Source organism: Cadophora gregata (assembly GCF_030347475.1).
Source record: "Cadophora gregata isolate MNR1 chromosome Unknown scaffold_1, whole genome shotgun sequence".
Classification (NCBI taxonomy): Eukaryota; Fungi; Ascomycota; class Leotiomycetes; order Helotiales; family Ploettnerulaceae; genus Cadophora; species Cadophora gregata.
Genome location: NW_026695924.1, coordinates 3,783,862 through 3,810,461, shown reverse-complemented (window position 1 = coordinate 3,810,461; position 26,600 = coordinate 3,783,862). Strand labels below are relative to the sequence as shown.

General features: G+C 33.7%; 3 protein-coding genes across 3 annotated transcripts; 2 read left to right on the top strand and 1 right to left on the bottom strand.

The window, feature by feature from the left end:
- Positions 1–41: 41 nt before the first annotated feature.
- On the top strand, positions 42–3,013 carry ONS95_001225 (uncharacterized protein). The gene is made up of 2 exons (XM_058494410.1): positions 42–765; positions 819–3,013. The coding sequence occupies exons 1-2, from the start codon at positions 371–373 to the stop codon at positions 2,593–2,595; spliced, it is 2,172 nt and encodes a 723-aa protein (XP_058364615.1). The 5' UTR covers positions 42–370; the 3' UTR covers positions 2,596–3,013.
- Positions 3,014–3,109: 96 nt separating this feature from the next.
- ONS95_001224 (uncharacterized protein) lies at positions 3,110–5,397 on the top strand. The gene is made up of 3 exons (XM_058494409.1): positions 3,110–3,962; positions 4,090–4,173; positions 4,418–5,397. The coding sequence occupies exons 1-3, from the start codon at positions 3,300–3,302 to the stop codon at positions 5,291–5,293; spliced, it is 1,623 nt and encodes a 540-aa protein (XP_058364614.1). The 5' UTR covers positions 3,110–3,299; the 3' UTR covers positions 5,294–5,397.
- A 56-nt stretch (positions 5,398–5,453) lies between these two features.
- ONS95_001223 (uncharacterized protein) lies at positions 5,454–7,413 on the bottom strand. Its single transcript, XM_058494408.1, has 3 exons — positions 7,059–7,413; positions 6,352–6,984; positions 5,454–6,238 (listed from the first exon to the last, which is right to left on the bottom strand). Exons 2-3 carry the CDS (start codon positions 6,803–6,805, stop codon positions 5,826–5,828), a joined length of 867 nt encoding a protein of 288 aa, XP_058364613.1. The 5' UTR covers positions 6,806–6,984; positions 7,059–7,413; the 3' UTR covers positions 5,454–5,825.
- Positions 7,414–26,600: the final 19,187 nt, after the last annotated feature.

Genomic DNA, 26,600 nt, shown 5'->3' with positions numbered 1-26,600 from the left:
AGCCTTGCATTTGCAGGCACTTGCTGAATCGTACGGAAAAATGACCAACCTCTGCCGAACTTCATGCTCGTTGCTACACGTCTTTTCCTGAATATTAGAGATATATTCCATGTCATGGTCTTAAACCATATCCCTATGTCTCGATTGTAAAATCTTCTTCCGCGTAGGTGGATTGTGGCACGTGCTAGCGCATTTTAGAAAAAAGTTCCAGGACAGGAGAACTCGAGGCTTTCGATTGAGAATACCAGCATCCACGACAACAAGACCGCCTCACGACCTACGCTCCTTGTTGTACATCTTTGATCTTTCTATCTGTATTGTTTTAATACCTTGGTTCCCATCGGGCTTGTTGACTTTCTGGTTTCCCACGATGTTCAGTGTCTGCAGAAGAGGCCCTGCCTCAATATCCAGAGTCCTTCGCGCTGTTCCTTCAACCACATCTCGTATCCCATCAACAAGACCTTCGACACTGTCATTATCTCTCCAGATCTCTTCAAAATCACCGCTCGAAGCACGGTGGCTGCATGTGTCGTCGCAATTGAGAAATTATGTTGCCACGGCCGAGAAGGATTATGGTGATTTGCACCCAGGTTCAGCGCCGGCGACATCCCAAGAAGCAAAAGACGTTACGAAGTTCCAGGAGTTGATTGATTATAATATGGTTCATCCCAATGTCGTGGAGCAAATTACGAAGAAGATGGGACATCACACCATGACGGATGTGCAGTCTTTGACGATCAACCAAGGCCTTCAGGGTACTGATATGTAAGCCAATGAATGGAACTTCAAACCTTTTCTTATCATGCTGACATCTTCAGTGTTGCGCAAGCACGGACAGGTACCGGAAAGACTCTGGGATTCCTCATTCCTACTATCCAGAACATTCTACGAAAGAGCCCCGAATTGGCGATTCGAAAGCGATACTCCCGAGCTCGAGCTTCAGATATCCGAGCCATCATCATTTCGCCTACTCGTGAGTTGGCGGAACAGATTGCGGTAGAAGCAGATAAGCTATGTTACGGAACGGATTTGAGAGTCCAGGTAGCAGTTGGTGGTAACAGCAAGCGAGCTATGCTCCAAAAGACATTGAGAGAAGGTTGCCACATTCTCGTCGGAACTCCTGGAAGACTGCAAGATCTGCTGTCAGATGAATACAGTGGAGTTAGAGCTCCTAACCTCACCACATTGGTCTTGGATGAAGCAGACAGACTATTGGACCAAGGATTCTCCAAAGAGGTAGATGCCATCCAGGATTTACTGCCAGACAGAAACGACGTCGATCGCCAGACACTTCTTTTCTCTGCGACCATGCCACGAGAAGTCATGCGACTTGTTCGACAGACTTTGAAGCCCAATTTCCACTTTGTTCAGGCAGTTAAGGAAGGAGATCTTGCCACACACGACAAGGTACCTCAGCACATTGTTGTTACACCTGGTATGGAGAATTTTATGCCAGTACTCCTTGAGCTATCCAAGCGCGAAATCGCCAAGGCCGAGGAAGCCAAAAAGACTGGGGCGGAGGTTAGACCATTCAAAGCAATTGTCTACTTCTCGTCAACTTCCAACGTCATTTTATCGAGCGACATTTTCCAGAACTTGAAAGGCTCTGGAAGTGGTCTGTTTGGACAACACCCGCTCTACCCCGCCCAGATCTCTGAAATGCATGGTCAACTCAGTCAACAACAACGTACATATGTCTCTGACAGATTCCGCAGAGCCAAATCAGCTATCATGTTTTCCACGGATGTGACAGCAAGAGGAATGGATTTCCCTGGTGTCACGCACGTCATACAAATTGGTCTTCCGCCCAACCGCGAACAATACATCCACAGAATTGGCAGAACAGGAAGAGGAGACAAAACCGGAGATGGATTCATCATCGTTGATGAATCTACTCTCGGAGAAGCTCGAAACATGCTCCGTGGTCTCCCGATTGTCCCAGACAAATCTCTAGAAACCGGACAGGTCGACATGACAAAAGACGCCCAACTACCACAATCCATTGCCGAAACCCTCAGCCAAGTCGCTGAAGGCACGAAATATGCGAGCCGTAGAACAAAAGAGGCAGCTTACATGGGAGCACTTGGACAGATCAGGGGCCGAGGAGGTAATGCTATTGTCAAGGCCTTGAATCAAATGACCAGATACGGATGGGGCTTTGAGAACCCACCACCAATCTCACCCTCCCTTGCTAGCAAGCTAGGTATCAGCAGAGCTCCAGGAATAAACATTGGCCACAGAGAGCGCGATGATAATGAAGATGACTTCAGAGGTCGTGATGGTGGCAGAAATGGTGGGTTTGGAGGCCGCGATGGTGGAAGAAGCGGTGGGTTTGGAGGCCGTGATGGTGGCAGAAGCGATGGGTTTGGCGGTCGTGATGGTGAACGAAGCGGTGGTTTTGGGGGTGATAGAGGGGGCCGCAGTGGCGGATTTGGAGAAGGGAGAAGTGGTGGATTCGGTGGTGACAGAGGAGGACGAGGCGGTGGATTTGGCGGCGACCGTGGAAGACGTGGCGGTGGATATGGCTCCGACAGAAGATCAGGCGGTGATCGTGGAGGATCCGGGGGACGATCCCGCCAAGAGGCCAGCTTTTAAGCAGAGCTGAGAGTGTGAGAGTGAGAAATCGGTGTATACTAGACGGCTGGGGCGGATCTTCTTCATGCGCCATTACTCTTTTCATTGTGTCGATATCGCGCGAGCTGGGGTTGTATCAAAAGAGATCGGTCGGAGCCATCATTCGAGCGGAAGACGCGAGAGTCAGGTCACAGGATCCAGAGATGTACGAGCAAAGGACGTACGGAAAGAGGGAGGTAATTGAGAGAAGCATGTAGGAATAGTCACAGGCGTTCTGTCGGGTTGGGTTAGACATCATATCATTGCAGAGCGTTTGGGACTTGGGGCTGGCTTTTACAACAAGCAAACTAACACCTATTGGTTCTTGGTTTGGTGCGAGCCTGTGTAACGGCCGCTTTGTATTTTCATAGCAGTAATTCAACCAAACTCTACTTCCACTCCACGTCTTAAGCGCGATGAACTTCTTGTGACTTTTGATTGAATATATTTCGAGCCTTCCAATTTCATATGTAGCGGGGCAGCATAAACACTTCGACGGCAACTAGCCAAGGCGGTCTGGCAAGCGATTGGTTAACAAGACGTACTTCAAGAGCAAGCCAAGACGCCCTCCGTTTGACTCGACTTCTTCACATCAACAAGAGCGTAATACAGCAAGACGAAGAACATGAAAGTGAGTTCTCCAACGAAAACGACCCCTGTTGGAGGCCCCCAGCTTTACCGTGAACATGGACGCATTCATCTCCCGCAAAAAGCGGAAACTCTCCCCGCACTCCCACCTCGCCACCCAATCCAGCACACCTGATCACGAGTATGAGAAGGCCGGAACACATCAAGAAGCAAGTTCCAGCATCGCTACCCCTGAAGATGAAGAAACAGAATCTACAGACTTCAAACTAGCTCTCCTCTCCTCTCTCCATCCAGATACAGATCAACAGCTTCTTCTCGACGTTTTACTAGCTCATGAGGGCTCGGTTGAAGATGCCTCAGCAGCGCTAAGTGCCGATAGCTCTTCTACGCCACACAGGCAAAATGGATCTTCAGATCCAACCTCAATATCGATATCGGCTTTAGGATCTGCAACTGCAGCAGCGACGGGCTATCAAAGCTCGTTGTCAAATTTCTTGTCTCGATCCAATTCCAATTCCAACTCCGAACTCAACACAGACCCAGAAAAGCCATTAAAAGCTAAACCTAAACTCCCAACCAAACACGGCAAGACGCTGCACCTCTATTCGCCTTCAGATGTAGAGGTTCATACGCCATGTTCGATTATTCATAATTTCTTGCCGGCGGACGAAGCGAATGCGTTGTTGAAGGAGTTGCTGGGTGAGGCGGAGAGTTTTGAGAGGAGCAGTTTTAGGCTTTTTGATAATGTGGTGCAGAGTCCGGTATGTACTTCCTTTTCCTATGTGGTTGGGTTTTGACGAGATCTTGCTCTTAATCTTGTTCTTTATTTGGGTTCTTCGAGTTGTCTGGGATGGTGGGTAAGAGAAGATGATGCTGATATCTGGGTAGCATACTGCGTGCTTTTACATGGAGAGTTTGGAGGAGATTGAAACCCAGAAGACGGAGTATATATACAATGGGGGAAAGTTGGATGTGAGTTCCCAGTCTTTTTGTCTCGTCTTCCAATATGCGCCTTTGTTTTCTCTGGATGACTAGCTTGCTATATGTTTGGTGCTGGACTCTTGAACGTGGACTCGTCGCAAGTACCCAAATGTTCTCGCTTACTGCAATCACCCTGGAATCAAAAATCAACACATACAATCGTGTCTTTGCCCGCCACCGGGGTTCTTCCGCTGTTATTACACTTTCGCCCACTCATACTAATTATCGAGCCCAGGATATCCGCCAACTAACTCCCATGATGAAGCTCATCGCCCCCAAAGTCACCGCCGCCGTCAACAACTCCATCGCCGCCCGCCAAAACACCCACTCCACCACTTCCAGCACTCTTGAACCCAACAAAACCTCCTCTCCACCACTTGAGCTCTGGAAACCTAACGCCGCCTTCGTAAACTGCTACAATGGCCCTGCCGAGAGCGTCGGGTACCACAGCGACCAACTAACATACCTCGGACCTCGCGCAGTGATCGGCTCCATCTCTCTCGGTGTCGCAAGAGAGTTCCGCGTTCGAAGAATCGTACCAAGCGACGAGAAAGACTCTGACAATACCAAAACGTCCTCCAACTCAACCCTCTCTTCAACAGACCCCACACCACGCCATTCCGACATCCAAGGCCAAATATCCATCCACCTCCCCCACAACTCCCTCCTAATTATGCACGCATCCATGCAAGAATTCTGGAAACATTCTATCGCGCCTTCGCAGTCCATAATCCCGCACCCAATCTCAGGCAACAAACGCATCAATATCACGTATCGCGATTACAAGGAGTATTTACATCCGAAATATACGCCACGGTGTAAGTGTGGAGTTCCGGCTGTGTTAAGGGTTGTGCAGCGGAAGAGGGAGAATCTGGGGAGGTACTTTTGGATGTGTTATGCGAGGAACGCGCCTGTGCCGGCGCCGGAGAAGGGGAAGGAGGGAGGGTGTAAGTGGTTTGAGTGGGCGGTTTTTGATGAGAGAGGGAGGCCAGTGTGGAAGAATGGTGGTGGGAAAGATGGGAAGTTTGGGAAGAGTGTTGCAGTTGCAAATGACAAGTCAAAGGATAGTGGCGAGGCGCACGGAAGTTGCGAAAGTGCTGATGGCACTTGAGCTGGATGTGATTGTACAGCTATGAATTAGAAATGCTCTCTTGAATGGCCTCTTCATGCCCTTCTTCATCTCAAATCCCTACTCAACTACCACTGATTTGGCACGCTTCCCAGGTTCTTTTCAGTATACTCAAAAGCAGTAATCATACTCCAACTAAGCCACCAGCTCCATCCTCCCCAGCCCTAGCGGTCCCTTATGGGATCACCGCCAATCGGATCACCATTACCGCACGTCCCCATTGCAGCCTCCTGTAATTCTGAGTCTATGTGAAGATGTCTCGGCGATCATTGCTTTGTACCCTCGCTTTCAATGGAAAGCTTTTTGTTTACCATTCCGAACCCGTGTCTCGCTTATGTTGGTCTCCACTACTTCCCTTTGGACCAAACCCTTCGCTTTCTGCGGGACGTCATGTTCTGGAGAGGAACAAAGTAAGGGTAGCGACGACACATCAGTATCCTTTCATGTTTTCCGATTTGTGTCATTATAGAAATCAGCGCTATGTCCAAGACTTTAGCGCATTTCCAAGTCCAAATCAAAGAACGCCAAGGTATCTTTCGCAGAGCTTCAGCATGACCTCCCAAAGTCCAAATTCCAAAAACATTCCACCAGTCCAGCGCAGGACCATTCCCCAACCTCCAATCCGAAACGCAACTTCCGGCTCTCTCCCATCTCTACCTCTATTCTTCGCAGCCACTCTCAATCTCTCCATAAAGTAGCCCTCGTCAACAGCCGGTGGCTTCCTCGCGTCCCAAGCTCTCTTGCCCACCACAATCAACGTATCGAGATTCTTGAATTTCTCGGCGAATGGTAGGACGCTCCCGGGAAGGAAGTCATAGTTAACTATGAGGTGTTTGATGTTGGTGAATGCATGAGACTGGGCTGGTGTGAGGGAGCGGCGGATGCCGTTCCAAGGGGTAAGGTAGAAGGTTTTCATGATGTGGTAACCTAGCAGAGAATTAGCTGGCTGTTTCCCTTGACTAGTGTCGACATTGGGCAGTAGATGGGAGTATGATATTCTTGGTGAGGCCGAGAAGGAGTGTGAATGCGCATTGACTTACCAGGAAACATAAGTATGTCCCTCGAAGGAGAGAAACGGATAGCATTGCCCAACAGTAGCTCATGGAAATACAGAGGATAGACCTTGTCAACGATCTCTTTCGATTCGAAACACACATCGAAGAGGGGAGAGACTAAGCTCTGTACATAAATCTCATCGGGGATATAATCCGGGTGAGGTGTTATGGTGCGTGGCTCAGGTAGGCTGAGTTTCCATATTTTGATTCGAAGTTCTGCGGGCAGACGCCGGAATGGGTTGAACATCGTTAATGGCATTTGTGACATGTTGGAAGATTGGATCTTCTGTAGCATTACCGCAACTGCACTGTCCATCTTATGCTTTACTGAGTTTCCTCCTTCGTTGACATCATAGCTGGTGACCATTTGTGGGTGCCCCGTAACTGCCGTTGTGGGCGAGTTGGGGTTGCTGTCGATGATTCTGGTATAGCTATTCATTGCATGAAAACCCCGGAGGAAGCTAACTCTGTTAGTTACGACACACACAAATTATTACATTGGGGTAGCTGGATTGCCCTATAACCTTGCTAATGTAAACCAGGTCCGAAGTCGACGGTAGAGATTGATTCCAGGTACATAGTCCATTGTGGACGCGAGACTCGAAATTCGAGGCCACGCTGAGATTGAGCCAGAAGTCAGCTACTCGTGTTGCATATATATAATTGAGTGGGCAAACTCAATCCATACTTACGCTCAGTTGTGCTTTAAGTGAGGGTCGGTGTCGAAGAATTAGTTCTTGAGCAGCTGCGCTGGTGTTGTGATGGTTTTGGAATTGCTCGACATAGAGTATTTAAATGTACTTCGAGTTGAATTGAATATCTGGCTGGGTCATTTCCTGAGATTTGTTGTGTAGAGGCTGCGACCACGGAGGAGCTATGTGCTTTCTTCCGTGTTGAATGTTGATTTCACGGCTCGAACTGAAAGTGAATCAGGACAAGTGAACATTGAGATGTTGAAAATCTCTTTTTCAAATATAACTCATTGATGTTTTTTAGCACTTGATTTCTAAAATTGTTAGACGTAGAGGAACGAATGAGAGCGGCAACAGATGGAGGAGTGCAAACAAGAGATGCAGATACTGGAGACCTTAGTGAACAACTAGAAACATTTCTCTTAAAGCATAATTCTGTGTTGTATAATCTTAGAGTAGCTCAGACTAGATAGTACTACGGTGACAACGGATATAGGCTCATGGGGATTCTCTCGATAATTGTGAACTTCTTAGATATTTCTTTTATTTTCCAAGTAAATGGTAAAAAAGCAAAACAGTGTCACCTGTAAGAGTCTTGTAATAGTTATCTGAAGCTAGAACCACTGATTGAAACCGAATTCTCTCATATAATACCCTTCTTTTATTCCTCTTTCTTTCTGTCTCTACTCTTTCAATGTTGAAACCTTTGATAGTAGGGCCTTTGATAGCAGGTCCTTTGTCGCCAAGGCGTTTGGTGGCAAGTCTTTTGACGTGAGCGCTGAGCCCTTGGACAGTAGATCTTTTGACGGTAAATTATTTGCTATATCCTCAAGAGAATATGTGTTGTTAAAGCCACGAGAGTAAGGGAGGGTAATCTCAAAGGAAACGTGATAACAAGTAAAGAGGGACAGCCAATGTAGTTAATAGTTTACAGCCGTTCAAACGACGTCGTTTTAAGGCTTTTAAACTAACTGACGTTTTACTACCTTAGAACTAACTACAGTTAGTTCTTATAAAGCTAGAACGAACGGAATAAGGTCGTTTTCAAGAATAGAGAGATAAACTAACCTATAATTCTAGCTTTACAGTGTCTCTAGCTACTTCTATAACACCTAGCCCTGTTAAAACCTGATTTTATATAACCTCTATATCTTTAACTTCTATCTCCTACTCTATAGGACCGGTCCACGACTTTAAATACTCTAAATATTCAAGTATCTATATACCTATCTTATTCCAGCGATCCGAAAGGGTTATTTTTACTGCAGAAAACGCTTGTTCTAGATCAGAGGATATCGCTAGAATAGATAGAATATTAAGAGCTATTTTCGAGAGATTTAGGTAAGCTTTTTGTTACGTAGGTTCGAGCTACTAATTAAGAACGCTATAGTAGCTATAAACACAGTCTATTTAATAGTATTACTTATATTCGTCTCGAACTACTATCGGCGTATTAACTCGTTGTAACTAAAGCTTGAATTCGTTCGTAAAAAGGGTAGTAAACATTAGAGCAGTCGGAATAGTCGATTTTAGCTTATATTCGTCCTCCTAGAGCTTCTTAACTGTCTCCTTTACCTTCTCTTACTATAAGAGTCTCTAAAACCTCTTAATATATAACCACTTTCGCGCAGAGTTAAGAACAAAAGCCGTAGCGTAAGCTAGAGATTCGTCACTTTTACTATAATATTTATCTATCTTCTACTAGCCTAAATTAACTATAGCAGAGAGCTTAATATTATTTTTATAGGTTGTTTTTACCTTCTCAAAGTAAGTAAGTATGAAATCTATTAAAGGTAAGACGCTATCAAGGGAAGCACTAAAGCCTTTAAGTGACTTAGTAAATAACTTAAAAGTCTCTAAAAACCTCTTAATTTTACTTAAAATACACTAATCTTCAGTATCTAATAAGTCCCCTGCGATTTCCGAATCTCTATATACTATAAAGTATTCTTTAATCGTATCTTATAATAGTAAGGCGACCTCTAGTATAGTATACTACAAATTCTAGCGCGTATCGTTATCTCGATAGAGGTAATAATTAGCTAACAAAGCAAGGAATCGCTAGAAGCGTAAGGTACTACGTTAAATAAAAACGACGAAATTATAGAGCTTCCTAAGTAGTCCCTTTTTACACTATTCTCTTATCTCCTCTAGTGTTTATTAAAGCCACCGGTTTATTATTTATTCGTAGTCAGCAGATTTAAGAGTCTTATCATTAGTAATAAAGAGGAAAGCTTTCATAGAAAGATTAAGAATATAGCTAGCGCAGCGTAATTAATAGGTAATCAAGTTATATTAAATACTAAAGGACTAGCGGAGATCTCTACTAATTTATTAGTAAAGAGCTATAGGGAAAGTATATACCTTACCTAAAAACAGAACTCTTATTATAACGTCGTTATCTGCGGCGTTATCTATTATAAAATAGCCTAAATTATATTAAATCTCCTAGTCTTTAATAACCTCTATTATAATTGAAGCTAGATTCTTACCTGTCTTACTATTATTAACTTGTTTTATTCCTGCAACAGTTCTCCCTATTTTACTATTAGCGCTAATATAATAGAAGATAACTATAAGTATATAGAGACTATTTATAGAAGTCCACAGGTCGCAGGAGATATATATCTTTAACCGCGCAGTCTTAATATTGTTTTTAACTCTTATCTTATATGCTTTAAATTATTGTTTTACCTATTTTGCAACTATAGTATAAGACCGAGGTAGCTAGTATAAGATATTATAAAGGAGTAGGGTAGTACTGTTAAAGTGCATAGTAAGTAGGGATATAGAGGACTACTAACTAAATAAGTAGTAAAAGTAGAAGAGAGAAGATAATATATTTGTTACGTGTTATCGCGCTTATCTATATAACTTTACAGAACAGGCTAACTATCTTCTGACTTAGAACTATATTACCCTACTATATATATCCCCCCCTTAATAAAGTAGTCGCCCTCTAACTATATCCCTTAATATATTATATAAATAAAAGAAATACACGGATACTTCTCTTAACTATCTACCTTTATTATATCGCTTATACTTGCTACTAAGTACTTCTTAGCCTCCTCTGTAAATAATAGGCCCTCTTTTAATATGATCTCTATTACTTCCTTACTTAGCTAGTTAATATTAGCTTTTACCTCTCTTATTAAAATACCTATAGCTTTTAATACCTCCTTTAGGTAGTAAAAGGACTTCTCTCTAAACGCCTCCTTCTCTACTCTCCTTATTATCTTAAAAGTCTTTATAGCTATAACTAGTGCCTTAACTCTTTACCTATTAATAAAGCTATAAGCTACTACTTGATCTTCTCTTAATAGAATATTTCTTTAAGCTATTACTACTAGTAAACTCTATTATTATTACGTAACTAAAGTATTAGATAAAGTACTTAACTTAGAAAGCTTAATTATAGTAGTGAACTAAAAAGGAATAGCTCTGTACTAATTTATAAGGCTTAATAGGGTAGCTAAGGGTATAGTGAAATCTTAATAAGAGTTAGTTAGATCTCTTTAAGTTCCCTTTTCTATAACTTCTAAGGTTTCCTTATTATCTTAAATTATAATAAACTATAGTAAGATAGTCTAATAAACTTTTATTATAGGTCTAGTTAACTTATATAAGATCTTTAGTAGTATAATCTATATATCTCTAGGGCTATAAAGAGTCCTAACCTAATCTACTCCTAGGACCTCTATATCCTCTTAAGTAAACGTTTAGTTTATAATTTAGTAAATATAGTAGTTAGTATCTTATCCTTACTTACGAATACATGCCTACTACTTACCTAGCTTATATTATATCTCCGGATAGTAAAAAGTATAATTATCCTTATTCTCCTAATTTAGCGAGATACTACTTTAAATTATAGTAGCCCTTTAATTAGTAGTAAGTATATTATTAATATTTAAATTAATATAATAAAAAAAGGTTCTATCTCCTAGTATAGTATATTTAATATAGTAAGAGTAACTAATAAGTCTCTACTTCTTATTAGGATAAAGAGCTATATATAATATATAGTAAGCGGGGTCTTAGTATATAAGCTACTAAGTTACTAAAAAAAATATATTCTGTAGTTATCTGATATTCTTACGCCTATTAATCTCTTATAAGTAGTGCTAGTATATATCTAATTTATTATAAATTTACTTTTTAAGAGGGGAACTAAACTACTATTTAAAAAGGGAGTAAATAACTTATTTATTCTCTTCTTACTATAGTAAGATCGTTAGATCCTAGTTATCTAGAATCAGCTTCTAATTATACTTAAATAATTTAAGCCCCTCCTTCTTATAAAATTTATAAGGTCCGAGCTTATTTAATAAGTAAGAAGGGCGATTAGCTATATAAAACTAAATATAAATCTCCAGGTCTATCTTTAGCTTTCTGATTTTTAACCTCTTATTATATATAATACATAGTCTCTTAATAGCTAAACCTTCTAAGAGTCGCTTTATATAGAGACCTATATATCTTACTATTAATCGCAAGTAATTATAGTAAACTCGCTAAAATCCTAGTATCTTACCTAAGAGCTTTATTATTACTATAATTAGTAGAACTTTCTTTCCTTTTATTATAGTTTTCTAGCTAGTAGTTATATCCTTCTTATAGCTATACTTCTACTTATCTCTACTTTCTTTATTAACCTCTTACTTTTCCTATTCCTTTAGTTCCTTCTTAACTAAGTTAACCTCTTCCTTATTAATCTTAGCTCTTCTCTTATATATAAACTTAAACTCTTTTATAGTCTTACTTATTTCCTCCTAGCGCTAGGACTAATATAGTTAAAGAGTTAGGGCTACTATAGCACTTATAATAATTTCCCTTACTAAGCGGGCTAAATTATTAATATTACTAGAGCTCCCTTCCTCTTTACTTATAGCTATAGGTATATCTTCTAATTCCTTTATAAATACCCTTTCTTTTATAAAGCCTCTTATATTAACCTATATTCTAATACTCCTTTATTCCTCTTCTAATAACTTCCTTACTTTCTCTTCTCTTACTTTCACGCTTATTATATAAGTTATATCTATTATAGTAACTTCTTTTACTTTAAATATCCCTTAATAAAGTAGCTTTAAGACTTATCTTTAGACTTCTAAGTTAACTTATAATCTAGCTTCCTTAATAGATCTCTTCGTAGAAGCTTATTAGTAGTAACTTATAAATTCCCTTAACTTAGTTACTAGCTAAGCTAGTACTTCCGGGTCTATTTAGTTCTTCGCTATATTCTTATAAGCTTTACCTTATTTATTTCTCTTCTTCGCGTTATTAATAATTATAACTTAAACTTCTATTTAAGACTAATAAAACTTATCTTTTAATATATAGATCTAGAATACTCCTGACTTTTCTACGTGTTTATATACTTACTTAATAAGTTCCTTAGCCTTATTATAGTATACTATTATAGTCTCTAGGACCCTTAACTAAGTATTATACTAGTTTTATAGTAGGATCTTATCTAGGTATATAACTACTTTATTAAAATTAGTAAAAGCTAGTAATCTATTTTCTATAAGCACTTTAACTAAGCCTATACTTATATTTCCCTTGTTATTTATAGTAAACTATTATATCTACGTAATAATTTAGTTGTTATAGCGTAGAATATAGGGAAGTTATTATTTTTTTTTTAAAGAAAGTTAAAAGTTTCGAATTAAAAAAAATCCCTAGCGCCTTAAATCCCCCTTTAAAGGCTCTTATACCTCGCTTAGTAGCTTATAGCTTATTATTCCTCTAATTATATTATCGCGCTACCTGCTAGTAACTAATATATAATAAATAACTAGTAACTTCTCTACCTTTTTTATTTTTCCCCCTTAAAATTCACTTTTTTATTTACTATCTTATACTTCTTCTTATTAAATTCACTTTTTCTATAGCTTTATTATTACTATTCGCTTAATATAAAAACCCTTTTATATTTTTATTTTCTTAAATTTTCCTTTTTTCTTTAATAATTATTTTTCTATAGTTACTTCTCTTCCTTATACTATTATTACTATTCTTATACTTTACTACTTTCCTTATACTTTTTATACTTTTAACTTATACTTCTATTACTTTTATTACTATAGTATTACTTTTAAAGATTATCTCTACTTAGTATATCTTAGAGCGTTCTTTATATAGCCTAACCCCTAGTATAATTTATATCTAAGACGTTATAATAGCTATCTAAGCTAATAAGATTATATATTTATCAGATTATATAATTAGCCTTTTAGTCTTTACTTTTAATAAGTAAGTTCTTACTAAGATAGAAGTATCTAATAAGTAGAGGATCGATTTTCTTTTATATCTTTATATATACTTTAGTCGAAAGTCTATAAGTTATATTTTTCTTAGTCTAGATAACCTTATTATAAAGTTTAATAATATACCTCTTTATAGTAGTATTATTATAAGATCTAATACAGATACTTCAGATTTAACCTTTATCTTTATAAAAGAGTATAATAGTTATAAGTAGTAGTATAATAAGTACTTATTTAGTAGTAGTAACTCTCTTAATAATTATAAGAAGAAAGAATTATAGAAGTATATTAAGTCTAAGCTCTTAACTAACTTACTTATAAAGACTCCTAGTTTATCTTTTAAAGACTCTTTTACTTTTAGTATTATCTGTATTAAGAATACTATTAAGAAGGAGAAGCTTACTAAGAAGGAGACTCTTCTTATAAAGAAGTTAAAGGATATTAATAAGTATATAGATAATACCCTAGATTAGGATAATTCTAATAAAAGTAATACCCTTACTATTAAATATAAGCTTATATCTACTACTATTATCTTTACTTTTATAACCTCTAAGAAAATCTTATTTTAAGTTACTTAGTTCTTTAAAACTACTCTCTCTCTAAAGAAAGCTATTAATAGCGATAAAGATACTAAGGTTCACGCTAATATTAATAATATTAAAAATAAGAATAATAGTAACTATTCTAAGAAGAAGAAGAAGAAGAGATCTACTAAGTGTTAAGCTCTTAAGACTACTTCTGGAACTACTACTAGACTACGCTAAGCTCGCCCTTATTATAAGGCTACTATAACTACTTTTACCTTTATTACTAATTATCCTCTTAAGATTAAGTTACTTCTTAATAAGTACCTCTAGTAATACTCTTATAATAAGAGTACTTCTAACTTTACTAATACTTAGTCTTACTTTATTACTTATTAGATATACTTTAATCTTAAGTATATTAGTTATATTAGTAGCGCCTTCACTTAGGATATTAATAGTAAATATTATTATATAACTTACCTTAAAAGATATATTTATTAAATTATTACTAAGGCTATTCTTACTAAGTGTAGTATACTAGGTGGTTCTTCCTTAGCTTACTTAGCTACTATAGGTAAGTACTTTCCTCTCTTAGCTAGCTATAGTACTAATAATAATAGTAATAGTAAAAGTAGTAAAGAAATAGATATTAATAATAATAAAATAGCCGAAGATACTGCCCCCCTAGTCTAATAGGTCCCCCTTACTACTATATTTATTATCTATATAGATTTATTTAGTTATATAATTAGTATTTAAAGTGATTATTTTCTTTGATTTCTTTATATAATAACTACTCTAAGTACTACTTATAATACTACTTATTTCTTCTTCTTCTAGTTTAACTTTAATATTATTACAAGTACTTAATAAATAAGATTTAATAATATTTAACTTTACCTGTTTCTTTACTTAATAAGTAAATACGACTTATATCTCTTACTTAAAATTCCTAGTCTTCTTAAGAACTCTTATTACCTTATTTCCTCTACTAAGTAAGTTAAATTATCCCGCAGCCTAGTAGCTTAATTATAATAGCTATACACTTACCTTTTAGAATTATTACCTGCCTTTCCTTTAGTTCTTAGAGGTCTTTCTCTACTTTAGCTTACCTTCTTATTACTAGTGTAATACTTAAGATATCACTTCCCGAGTTACTTTTTATATTACTAGCTACTATACCCCCCCTTTTTTACTTAAATCTTCAAGTTCGGAATTATTAAATCTCTTACTAACTTTAACTAGTTCTTAGATAGAGTCCCTTTTATAAAAGAGTTTAAGTTAATTCCCTAAAAATATACTACTAAGTTAAGTACTATAGAGTTTTAAGAGTATATTATAGTAGGGTAATGAGGTTCTAGGTCGGAAGATAGTTAGCCTATTCTATAAGGTTATATAGATAGGCGTGATAGCGTGTAATAAATATATTATCTTCTCTCTCTTACTCTTACTACCTGTTTAGTTAATAGTCCTTTATATCCTTACTTACTATATACTTTAATAGTACTACCTTACTTCTTTATATTAATAACTTATATAAAGAACTAGAAGTAAAGTAGAGAAATAGTTAGGATATAGCTAAGCTAGTAATAAAGATAGGAGTTAGAATTTTATTACTTAGTAACTTAGTTATAGTAATAGATAGATATATAGGAAATAGCTAGAAAAAAGGAGCTTAAAGAGCCCTTATTTAGCGGATAGGATATTAAGAAACAGCGGAATATAAGTAGAGAGAGCTAAGGAGGCACGGAAAGGAAAGTTATTATAATAGGCTTAGAAGATAAGGTTACTATAGTAATAGAGAAAGTTTATATAAGGAAAATAAGTAAGGAATAGATAAACACGAAAAGAAAGTAGATCTAATATAAAAAAGGGGCCTAAAGTAGGGTAAAAAAGGGATATAAGGAAAAAGGGTTAAGGAGATTAAAGTAATTAAGGGAGCTAAGTCTAGAGGTTATAAGAAGTATAATTACTATACTCTTACTAGTAACTCTAGTACTTTTAACTTTAGTAATATTAAGTATATTATACTTTATAAGTAGGTACTAAAGGTTTAAATCGTTTACTAAATTCCCTAATATAACTATATTTCTAAGAGATCTTAAGAACTAAAGAACACTAAGTATAGAGGAAAGTAATATAATAAAATATATTTAAGTCCGGGAGGAAAGCTATTAAGAATCGAGGACTATGAATTCTAGGATAATAGAAGTTAGGTATATTTCAGTTATACTAGCCCCGGGTATACTAGACGCGCTATACTTTAAGGGAGCTAATATTATAGAGTTCTTAGAATAGTACACCGATTAGTGCGATAACACCTAATTAAAGGATACAGACTGAATTAAATAGCTTCCCTGATATTATAATCTTACTATTAGTTAGTATATTAAGACACTACTAGAGTAGATAAGTAAGAATTAGGAAGAGCTAGTAGTCTCTCTTTTAGAGAAGTATAAGGATCAGGATACTTTTTAATAAATAAACTCCTGATTATTCCTCGAGGCTCTAAAGTTAAAACCGCGAACTATAGAAAGTGATATAAAGCAGTTTATTCGATAATTCACTATAATATTAGCTACTTTAGTAAAAAAGAGCTAGTTAGAAAATTATACTCAAGGAGTATAGTTCTTAAATAAGCTACTAGGGAATATTCATAGGAAGGTAATATATAAGAATAAGGTTAATATTAATAAGCCGAGTATAATTAAGTTTAATAACTTAGTTAAGATAGCTACTAAGATTTATATATCTAATAAGATAGTCCGGGAGTTTTCCGATAGTTATATAAAATAGGAGGGCTTTAGTAAATTAGTAGATTCGCTTAGCTAAGTACTTATCGCCCTTAAGGTAAAGAGTTAGCTAGTTCTCTCTATTATTAGCTTAAAGACTATATCTATAGAAGTAGTAGAAGAGATAACTTAGGTATTTAATACGTTAGCGCTAGCTATAAGAGTATCGCAGGCTCTATAGGTACCTAGGGGAAGATCGGGATTTAACCTGCTTAGTAAGGGAAATTAGTTAAGAGCTTATCTAGTAGGACCCGGTAATTAAGTTAATCTATTTAAACTACTATAAAGGGCTTACTCAGGCTAACTCTAGCGTCTAAATAACTCGCTAATTAGAGTATATATAGTAGGTACTTATAAGGATCGCTAGAACTAATATTTCTATTATTTAGAAAATAAGTATTTCCGTAAGGATTACCTAGATTTCCTAATAGATATAGAAAGAGAGCTTATATACGATTATTAGGGCTAGATATATTATAGATACACGAGTAGTAGGAGGTAGTTAGTTAAGTAGTGTAAGGAGGTCCTAGTAATAAAGGGTATATAAGCTAGTTAGAGAGGAACCTTAATATAGGGAACTAGTAAGGGATAAGCTAGGGGGAGTAGTTCGATAGTATAGCTAATATAAGTACTATAGTACCCTGTGAATAAAGCTGAACTTATAAAAGTAATAGTAGTAGGGGTAGTAACTTAAGATAAGTTAGATATTAAAGAAGATAAGGGGGACTAAGAAGCTATAAGAATATTAAAAGCTAGAAATAAAAAACTAAAGAGCGGAAAAGATAATAAATAAGTAAACCCTAGGAAAGTATTAAAGAGGCGAGTTAAGAAAGAAAAAGACTTAGTAGCTTTAAAAGTTCTATGACTTAGAAAGTAGAAGTAGAAAGATCTAATTAAAAGGGTATTAAGGGAAGAAGTATAATAAGAAAAGATTATTAAAGAAATAAAGATAGATAAGAAGTAGATTAAGAAGTTAAAGAAAGTTAGTCTAAGAGTTACTAAGAAAGTAGAGTAGTACTTAGATATCCTAAAGTAAGGGGCGTAGCCTCTAGAGCTATTAAATAAGGTCTTAAATAATAAACTAAAAGGTATTACTAGTAAGGAAGTACTTATATACTCCGAGCTCTTATAGAAACTACTTTTTAAAAATATAGCTATAGTAAAGTTACCTCAGACCTTTAAGAAAGGAGTTAGAGGTAATCAGATTAATTTAGTATTAATAAAGTCAGTAGAGGTAAAGGAGATATTAGAGGACTCCTAAGTCTTAGTAATTAAGAGCTTAAAAATCAGAGTCTAACTAAGCTCTCTAACTATAATAGCGCTTATTAATTATAGATCGGAGGCTAATCTAATAACTTCTATAATTACCTTAAAAGCCGGGCTTCCTATTTAACTTAACCCTAATCTTAGAATAATAAGCTACTTAAGGGAGCAGGAGAAGTTTAAGGGGTTATATAAGAGAGTTATTATAGAGATCAGAAGTATCTTAATAGTAGGGAGTTTTTTTACTTTAGTATAAGTAGAGAATAATATAGTCCTAGGATAACCCTTTATTATAGCAAGTCTCTTATCGTTTTCTTATAGCAGAGGTTATTAGTTTACTATAGTTATAAATAATAACCGAACTAAGTAAGTTATAATAAAAGTCGCGGATTTAATAAGGTCTTGTACTAAATCAGATATTTTCCCGGAAAACACTTAGCTAAGGCTATAGTAATAGGTAGTTCTAGCGATAGAACTACTAAGGAGAGGAGCGAGTTAATTAGTATATTTAACTCACTTAGTAAGGGAAAAGTAAAAGTATTTTCAGCTATAGTATTTACTAAGCCTAATAAGGAAGGGGATAAGGATATAATTCTTTTAAGAAGTATAGATTTAGTTATACTTTTATAAGTAAAAAGGGTTTTTCCTACTATTAGAGTTTAGAGTACTTATAAGAAGAAAGCTAATAAGGTTATTCCGATTCAGGAGAGAATTTCAGATAAGTTAAAGCTAGGGGGAAAGCTAGACTAGAAGTAGAGGCGATTAGAATAAGAGAGAGTTAAAGAGCTTATCGAACTACCTTACGAATTCGATAAGTAGATAACCCTGAAGTTCTTAAAGTTACTATATAAGATAAGGTTAATACTAGAAAAAATAAAGGAGATAATAATTAAAGGAGGATTATAGCTATAAGAACATGAGCTTTTAGAGGAAATACTATATAAGCGCGAGGCTATAATAGTATTTAACTTCTCCGAATACAGAAGAATATATAAAGATATCTACTTACTATAGGAAATTCGTATAGTTCCGTATAAAGCTTAGTAGGCGCTTAGATTCCTAGTACTAAAATATCTACGTGAATATATTAAGGATATACTTACGGAGAGGCTTAAGGCTAGTACCTTAGAATATAGCTATAGATTATATAGGAATTAGTAGTTTTTAGTTAAGAAAAAGAGTAAAGTATATTAGATAGTAGATACTATAATAAAGTATAATATAGTAATAATTCAGGATACTAACTTACTACCTAATATTAAGGAAATATTAGAAGATTTTATAGGGTATATAATTACCTCTCTAATAGACTTCTTTTCTAAGTATAATTAAGTTACCTTATACCTAAATAGTAGAGACCTAACTATATTTTAAATATTACTTAGTCTCCTTCGCTATACTACCTTAGTTTAAAGGGTAACTAACTCTGTTATATAATTTTATAGGATTAGAAAAGTAATTCTAAAGGACTATAAGCTTAAGAGAGCTAGGATATTTATTAATAATATTCCTATCCTAGGCCTTTACTTAAAATATAATAATAAGGAGGTTAAGCTTAGTATTCGAAGATATATCTTAGAGTACTTTATTAATTTAGATATAGTCTTAGCTAATATAAAGAGAGCGAGAGCTATAATTAGCTCTAAGTCGCAGTTCAGGGTTAATAGCTTAAAGTTAGTAGGTTATATCTATATTATAGAAGGCAGGTTACTAGATAATAAAAAAGTAATAAAGATATTTAACTAGTAGGAATACTGAAATACAACTAAAGTTAGGGTATTTCTTAGGGTTTATAGCTACTACTATATTTAGATCGTTAATTATACTAGAAAAGCTAAGCTATTATACCTTTTACTCTAAAAGAAGATAGAGTAGAAATTTAAGGATATCGAAAGGTTTATAATAGATATACTAAAGTTAGCTCTAATAATAGCCTTAGCGCTAGTAAAGCTAGACGTCTCTAAAGGAAGTAGTGAAGTAATTCTAATAATAGATATAAGCTTATAGGGATAGGAGATAGTCTTAATATAGCTAGATTATAACCTTAAGCGTTATCTTATTAGATATAATAGTAAAGTATAGATAGCTACAGAAAGAAACTATAATACTACTAAAAAGAAGTATCGCAGGGTTTTAAAAGTGTTAAAGAAAGTTCACGAGGTCTTAATTAGCTATTACTTTATCCTAGAAATAGATACTATAGTTCTAATTATATAGCTTAATTAAGAGGCGTTAGACTTACCTAAGGCTCTAGTTATAAGATAGATTACTTAGATATACTTTTTTAATTTCGAAGTATACTATATACTAGGAATAAAATATATAATAGTAGATAAGCTATCTAAGTAATTAGCTACTTAGAAAGAGTTAGATATTAAAGCTCTAGAAGAGGATATTAATAACTTTATAAATACTTAGTTTAGTTAAGTTAAAGTTAGTATTTAAACTAAGAGAGTAGTACTTTACTTATAAAAGGTATAGAGTTTAGATTCTAAGCTTATTATAAAGTATCTTCTTACGCTAAAGTAACTAAGTAGAGTTAACCTTAAAGACTTCAGAGGATTCAAGTAGTAAGCTCTAAATTATATAGTTTAAGATAGAGTTCTATATTACCGTACTAATAAAGGTCTTCTAATAAGAAGAGTTATAGATAGTAAAAGGAAGTAGTAAATAATCCTTAAATCCTTCTATAAGGATATAAGCTATAAAAGATAAAAAAGTACTTACTAGAAAGTTATAGAAAGGTATTTCTAGGACTTATTATACCTAGATATAAAAACTTATATAGTAACGTATAAAGCTTATTAACTTCGGGACTCTACTAAGATAGAAGAAGTGTTTTATCTTATATAGACTAGCGCTTTATAAGCTAAAGTAGGAATAGATATAGTATATTTGCTACTAAAGCGAGAAAAGTATTACTTAGTTATAGCATAGGATAATTTATCCGGATAAGTTAAAGCTAAAGCCTTAGTAAATATAACTTTAGTAGCTATTATAGACTTCCTCTAGGAAGATATAATATATTACTATAAGATCTTTAGAAAGCTAATTATAGATAAGGGGCTAGAAAATAAGAAGTAAGTAAAAGAGCTCACTTAGAAATACAAGATCTGAAAGGTAGTAGTATTAGCCTATTATACCTTAGTGAATAGAATAGTAGAGCAGGGTTATAAACCTATTATAAACGCCTTAGTAAAGATAATAAATAAGGGGATAGGCGATTAAGTTAGAAATCTACATATAGTACTTTTAGCAGACTACTATATAGTAAAAGGAATAACTAAGTATATATTATTTTAGATATAGTATAAGTTAGAAGCGGTTCTACTAATTGAAATAAGAGTCCTCACTTAGAGAGTTATAGATTAAGAGAATACTCAGATAGAAGCAGAGACTTTAGCTCTTTATATAAAGTATATTCAGATCAGGGATAAAAATTTAAAAGAGGTAATTATAAAGTAGTATAAGATATAAGTAATAAGTAAAGATAAGTTTAATACTAGTTAGTAGATTTATTAAGCGGAAATTAAAGTTAGTAATATTATTCTATTATATAATACTAAATAAGAAGTTAATATATCTTCTAAACTAAAGCTTAGCTACTAATAGCTTAGCTTATATAAGATTAACGCGGCTATCGTAGAGAAAGGAATATATATACTCTTAGAACTTTATAGTACTTAACTTAGTAGTATATTTTCAGGGAATTAACTTAAAGTCTTTTAAAAAAGGGACTCTATCTAAGAACTAGTTAAAGTTAGTAAGAGGTTTAATAATTCTGAATCTAAAGATCTAAGCGAGAGAGAGGGTATAATAGCTAGTGATATAAAGAGTGACTCAGGAAGTAATATCTTAAGTACTACACTAGTAATAAGAGAGTAAGCTAGAGTAAAGAGAAACCTCTAAGAACTAGAGGAAAGGTAAGTAGTAATTCCGGAAAGTAAGCGTATAACTATTATAATTAAGCTGCTAAGCTATAAGATAATTTAACTTACTTAGCAAGGGAAATAAGGTAATAAGAGTTCCTAAGGGGACTAGGAATTTTAAGTAAGGGATATAAGTTATATTTACTTACTAAGTAAAAGAATAAGTAAAGTCAAATATTATTAAATCCTATTTATTAACTACTTATAATAATATTAGAGTTAAACTAGAAGAAAAAGAAATAAGTAGTATTATAAGTAGTACTCGAAGTAGTTATTATACAAAGAAATTAAAGAAAATAATCGCCTTAAACGCTAATTATATAACTAAATAAATCTATACGAATAATAAATATAGTAGTAGGAGGGACTTATTAGACTAAGGGGGTAGTATCTTTAGCTATTTTATTATTATTAGTATTTATTTCTTTATTACTTTTACTATTGCTATTATTATTAGTACTATAGCTAGCTAAGAGAGGAAAGTACTTACTTATAATAGCTAGGTAAGCTAAGGAAGAACTACCTAATATACCGCGCTTAGTAAGAATAACCTTAGTAATAATTTAATAAATATATCTTTTAAGGCAGGTTATATAATAATATTTACTATTAATATCTTAAGTAAGGGCGCTACTAATATAACTAATATACTTAAGATTAAAGTATATCTAATAAGTAATAAGGTAAGACTAAGTATTAGTAGGGTTAGAAGTACTCTTATTATAGGGGTATCACTAAGAGTACTTATTAAAGAGTAACTTAATCTTAGGAGAATAGCTAGTAATAAAAGTAAAAGTAGTTATAGTAGCCTTATAATAGGGGCAAGCTTAGTATAGTCTAGTAGTAGTTCCGGAAGTAATCTTAAGAGCCTGACACTTAGTAGATCTTTTCTTCTTTTTCTTCTTGAAATAATTACTATTATCCTTATCCTTAATATTATTAATATTAGTATAAACCTTAGTATCCTTATTACTATTAATAGCCTTCTCTAGAGAGAAAGTAGTCTTAGAGGACTAAGTAACTTAGAATAAGATTTTCTTAGAGGTCGTAAGAGTAGAAGTAGCGGTAATAGATATAAGCTTATATTTAATAGTAAGGGTATTACTTTTATTAGAATTATCCTAATCTAGGGCGTTATTTATATACTTATTAGTATCTTTTAACTTCTTTATAAGAAGAGTCTCTTTTTTAGTAAGCTTCTCTTTCTTAATAGTATTCTTAACACAGATAGTACTAGGAGTAGAAAAGTCTTTAGAAAATAAGCTAAGAGTTTTTATAAGTAAGTTAATTAAGAGCTTAGACTTAATATACTTCTATAATTCTTTCTTCTTATAATTATTAAAAGAGTTATTACTACTAAATAAGTACTTATTATATTACTACTTATAACTATTATACTCTTTTATAGAGATAAAAGTTAAGTCTAAAGTATCTATATTAGATCTTATAGTAATACTATTATAAAGAGGTATATTATTAAACTCTATAATAAAGTTATCTGGACTAAGGAAAGTATAACTTATAGACTTTTAACTAAAATATATATAAAGATATAAGAGAAAATCGATCCTTTACTTATTAGATACTTTTATCTTAGTAAGGATTTACTTATTAAAAGTAAGGACTAAGAGGCTAACTATATAGTCTAATAAATATATAGTCTTATTAGCTCAGATAGCTATTATAATATCCTAGATATAAACTATACTAGGGGTTAAGCTATATAAAGAATACTTTAAGATATATTAAGTAGAGATAGTCTTTAGAAGTAATACTATAGTAATAGAAGTAATAGAGGTATAAGTTAAGAGTATAAAAAGTATAAGGAAGGTAATAAAGTATAAGGATAGTAATAATAGTATAAGAGAGGGAGGTAACTATAGAAAAATAGTTATTAAAGGAAAAAGGAAAATTTAAAAAAAATAAAAGCACGAGAGGGTTTTTATATTAAGTAAATAGTAGTAGTAAGGCTATAGAAAAAGTGAATTTAGTAGGAAGAAGCGTAGGATAATAAATAAAAAAGTAAATTTTAAAGGGGAAAAGTGAAAAGAGTAGAGAAGTTATTAGTTATTTATTATATATTAGTTATTAGTAGGTAGTATAATAATACGATTAGAGGAATAATAAGCTATAAGCTACTAAGCGAGGTATAGGAGCCTTTAAAGGGGGATTTAAAGCGCCGGGGATTTTTTCTAATTTAAAACTTTTAACTTTCTTTAAAAAAAAAAAAAACTTCCTTATATTCCGCGCTATAATAACTAAATTACTACGCAGATATAATAGTTCACTATAGATAATAAGGGAGATATAAGTATAAGCTTAGTTAAAGTACCTATAGAAGATAGATTACTAGCTTTTACTAATTTTAATAAAGTAGTTATATACTTAGATAGGATCCTACTATAAAACTAGTATAATACTTAATTAAAGGTCCTAAAAACTATAATAGCGTACTACAATAGAGCTAGGGAACTTATTAAGTAAGTATATAAGTATATAGAAAAGTCAGGAGTATTCCGGATCTATATATTAGAGGATAAGTTTTACTAGTCCTAGATAGAAGTTTAAGTTATAATTATTAATAATATAAAGAAAAGAAATAAATAAAGTAAAGCTTATAAGGGTATAGTAAAGAACTAAATAGACCCGGAAGTACTAGCTTAGCTAGTAACTAAGTTAGGGGAATTCGTGAGTTATTACTAATAAGCTTTTATAAAGATATCTATTAAGGAAGCTAGATTATAAGTTAACCTAGAAGTTTAGAGATAAGTCTTAGGGCTACTTTATTAAGGGAGATCTAAGGTAAAGAAAGTTATTATAATAGATATAACTTATATAATAAGTATAAAGGTAAGAGAAAAGGAAGTAAAGAAGTTATTAAGAAGGGAATAAAGGAGTATTAGAATATAAGTTAGTATAAGAAGCTTTATAGAAGAAAAGGTATTTATAAAGGAATTAGAAGATATACCTATAGCTATAAGTAAGGAGAAAAGGAGCTCTAGTAATATTAATAATTTAGCTTACTTAGCAAGGGAAATTATTATAAGTACTATAGTAGCCCTAGCTCCTTAATCGTATTAGTCTTAGTACTAAGAGGAAATAAGTAAGGCTATAAAAGAGTTTAGGTTTATATATAAAGAAAGAGCTAAGATTAATAAGGAAGAGGTTAACTTAGTTAAGAAAGAATTAGAGGAATAGGAAAAGTAAGAGGTTAATAAGAAAAGCGGAGATAAGTAGAAGTATAGCTATAGGAAGGATATAACTATTAGCTAGAAAACTATAATAGGAGGAAAGAAAGTTCTACCAATTATAATAATAATAAAGCTCTTAAGTAAGATACTAGGATTTTAGTGAGTTTACTATAGTTACTTGCGATTAATAGTAGAGCATATAAGTTTTTATATAAAGTAGCTCTCGGAAGGTTTAGCTATTAAGAGACTATATATTATATATAATAAGAAGTTAGAAATTAGAAAGCTAAAGACAGACTTAGAGACTTATATTTAGTTTTATATAGCTAATCGCCCTCTCTACTTATTAGATAAGTTTAGACCTTATAAATTTAATAAGAAAGAAGGGCTCGAATTATTTAATTATAATTAGAAGCTAATTCTAAATAGCTAAGATCCGACGATCTTACTATAGTAGAAAAAGAACAGATAAGTTATTTACTTCCTCTTTAAATAATAGTTTAGTTCTTTTCTTAGAAAGTAAATCTATAATAAATTAGATATATACTAGTACTACTTACAAGAGATTAATAGGCGTAAGAATATCAGATAGCTATAGAATATATATATTTTTTTAGTAACTTAGTAGCTTATATACTAAGACCCTGCCTACTATATATTATATATAGCTCTTTGTCCTAATAAGAAGTAGAGATTAGTTAGTTACCCTTACTACGCTAAATATACTATACTAAGAGATAGAACTTTTTTCTGTTATATTAATTTAAATATTAATAATATACTTATTACTAATCGAGGGGCTACTATAATTTAAGGTAGTATCTCGCTAGATTAGGAGGATAAGGATAATTATACTTTCTATTATCCGGGGATATAATATAAGCTAAGCGAGTAATAAGTATATATTTATAAGCGAGGATAAGATACTAACTACTATATTCACTAAATTATAAACTAAATATTTACTTAAGAGGATATAGAGGTCCTAGGAGTGAATTAGGTTAAGACTCCTTATAGCCTTAGAGATATACGGATTATACTATTAAAGATCTTATATAAGTTAACTAAGCCTATAATAAAAGTTTATCAGATTATCTTACTATAGTTTATTATAATTTAGGATAATAAGGAAACCTTAAAGGTTATAAAAGAGAGAACTTAGAGAGATCTAGCTAACTCTTATCGAGATTTTACTATACCCTTAGCTACCTTATTAAGCCTTATAAATTAGTATAAAGCTATTCCCTTTTAGTTTACTACTATAGTTAAGCTTTCCGGGTTAGGTACTTTATCTAATACTTTAGTTACGTAATAACGATAGAATTCACTAGTAGTAATAGCTTAGAGAAACGTTCTATTAAAAGGGGATTAAGTAGTAGCTTATAGCTTTATTAATAAGTAGAGAGCTAAGGCACTAGTTATAGCTATAGAGACTTTTAAGATAATAAGGAGAGTAAAGAAGGAGGCGTTTAAAGAGAAGTCCTTTTACTACCTAAAGAAGGTATTAGAAGCTATAAGCGTTCTAATAGAAGAGGTAGAAGCTAATACTAACTAGCTAAGTA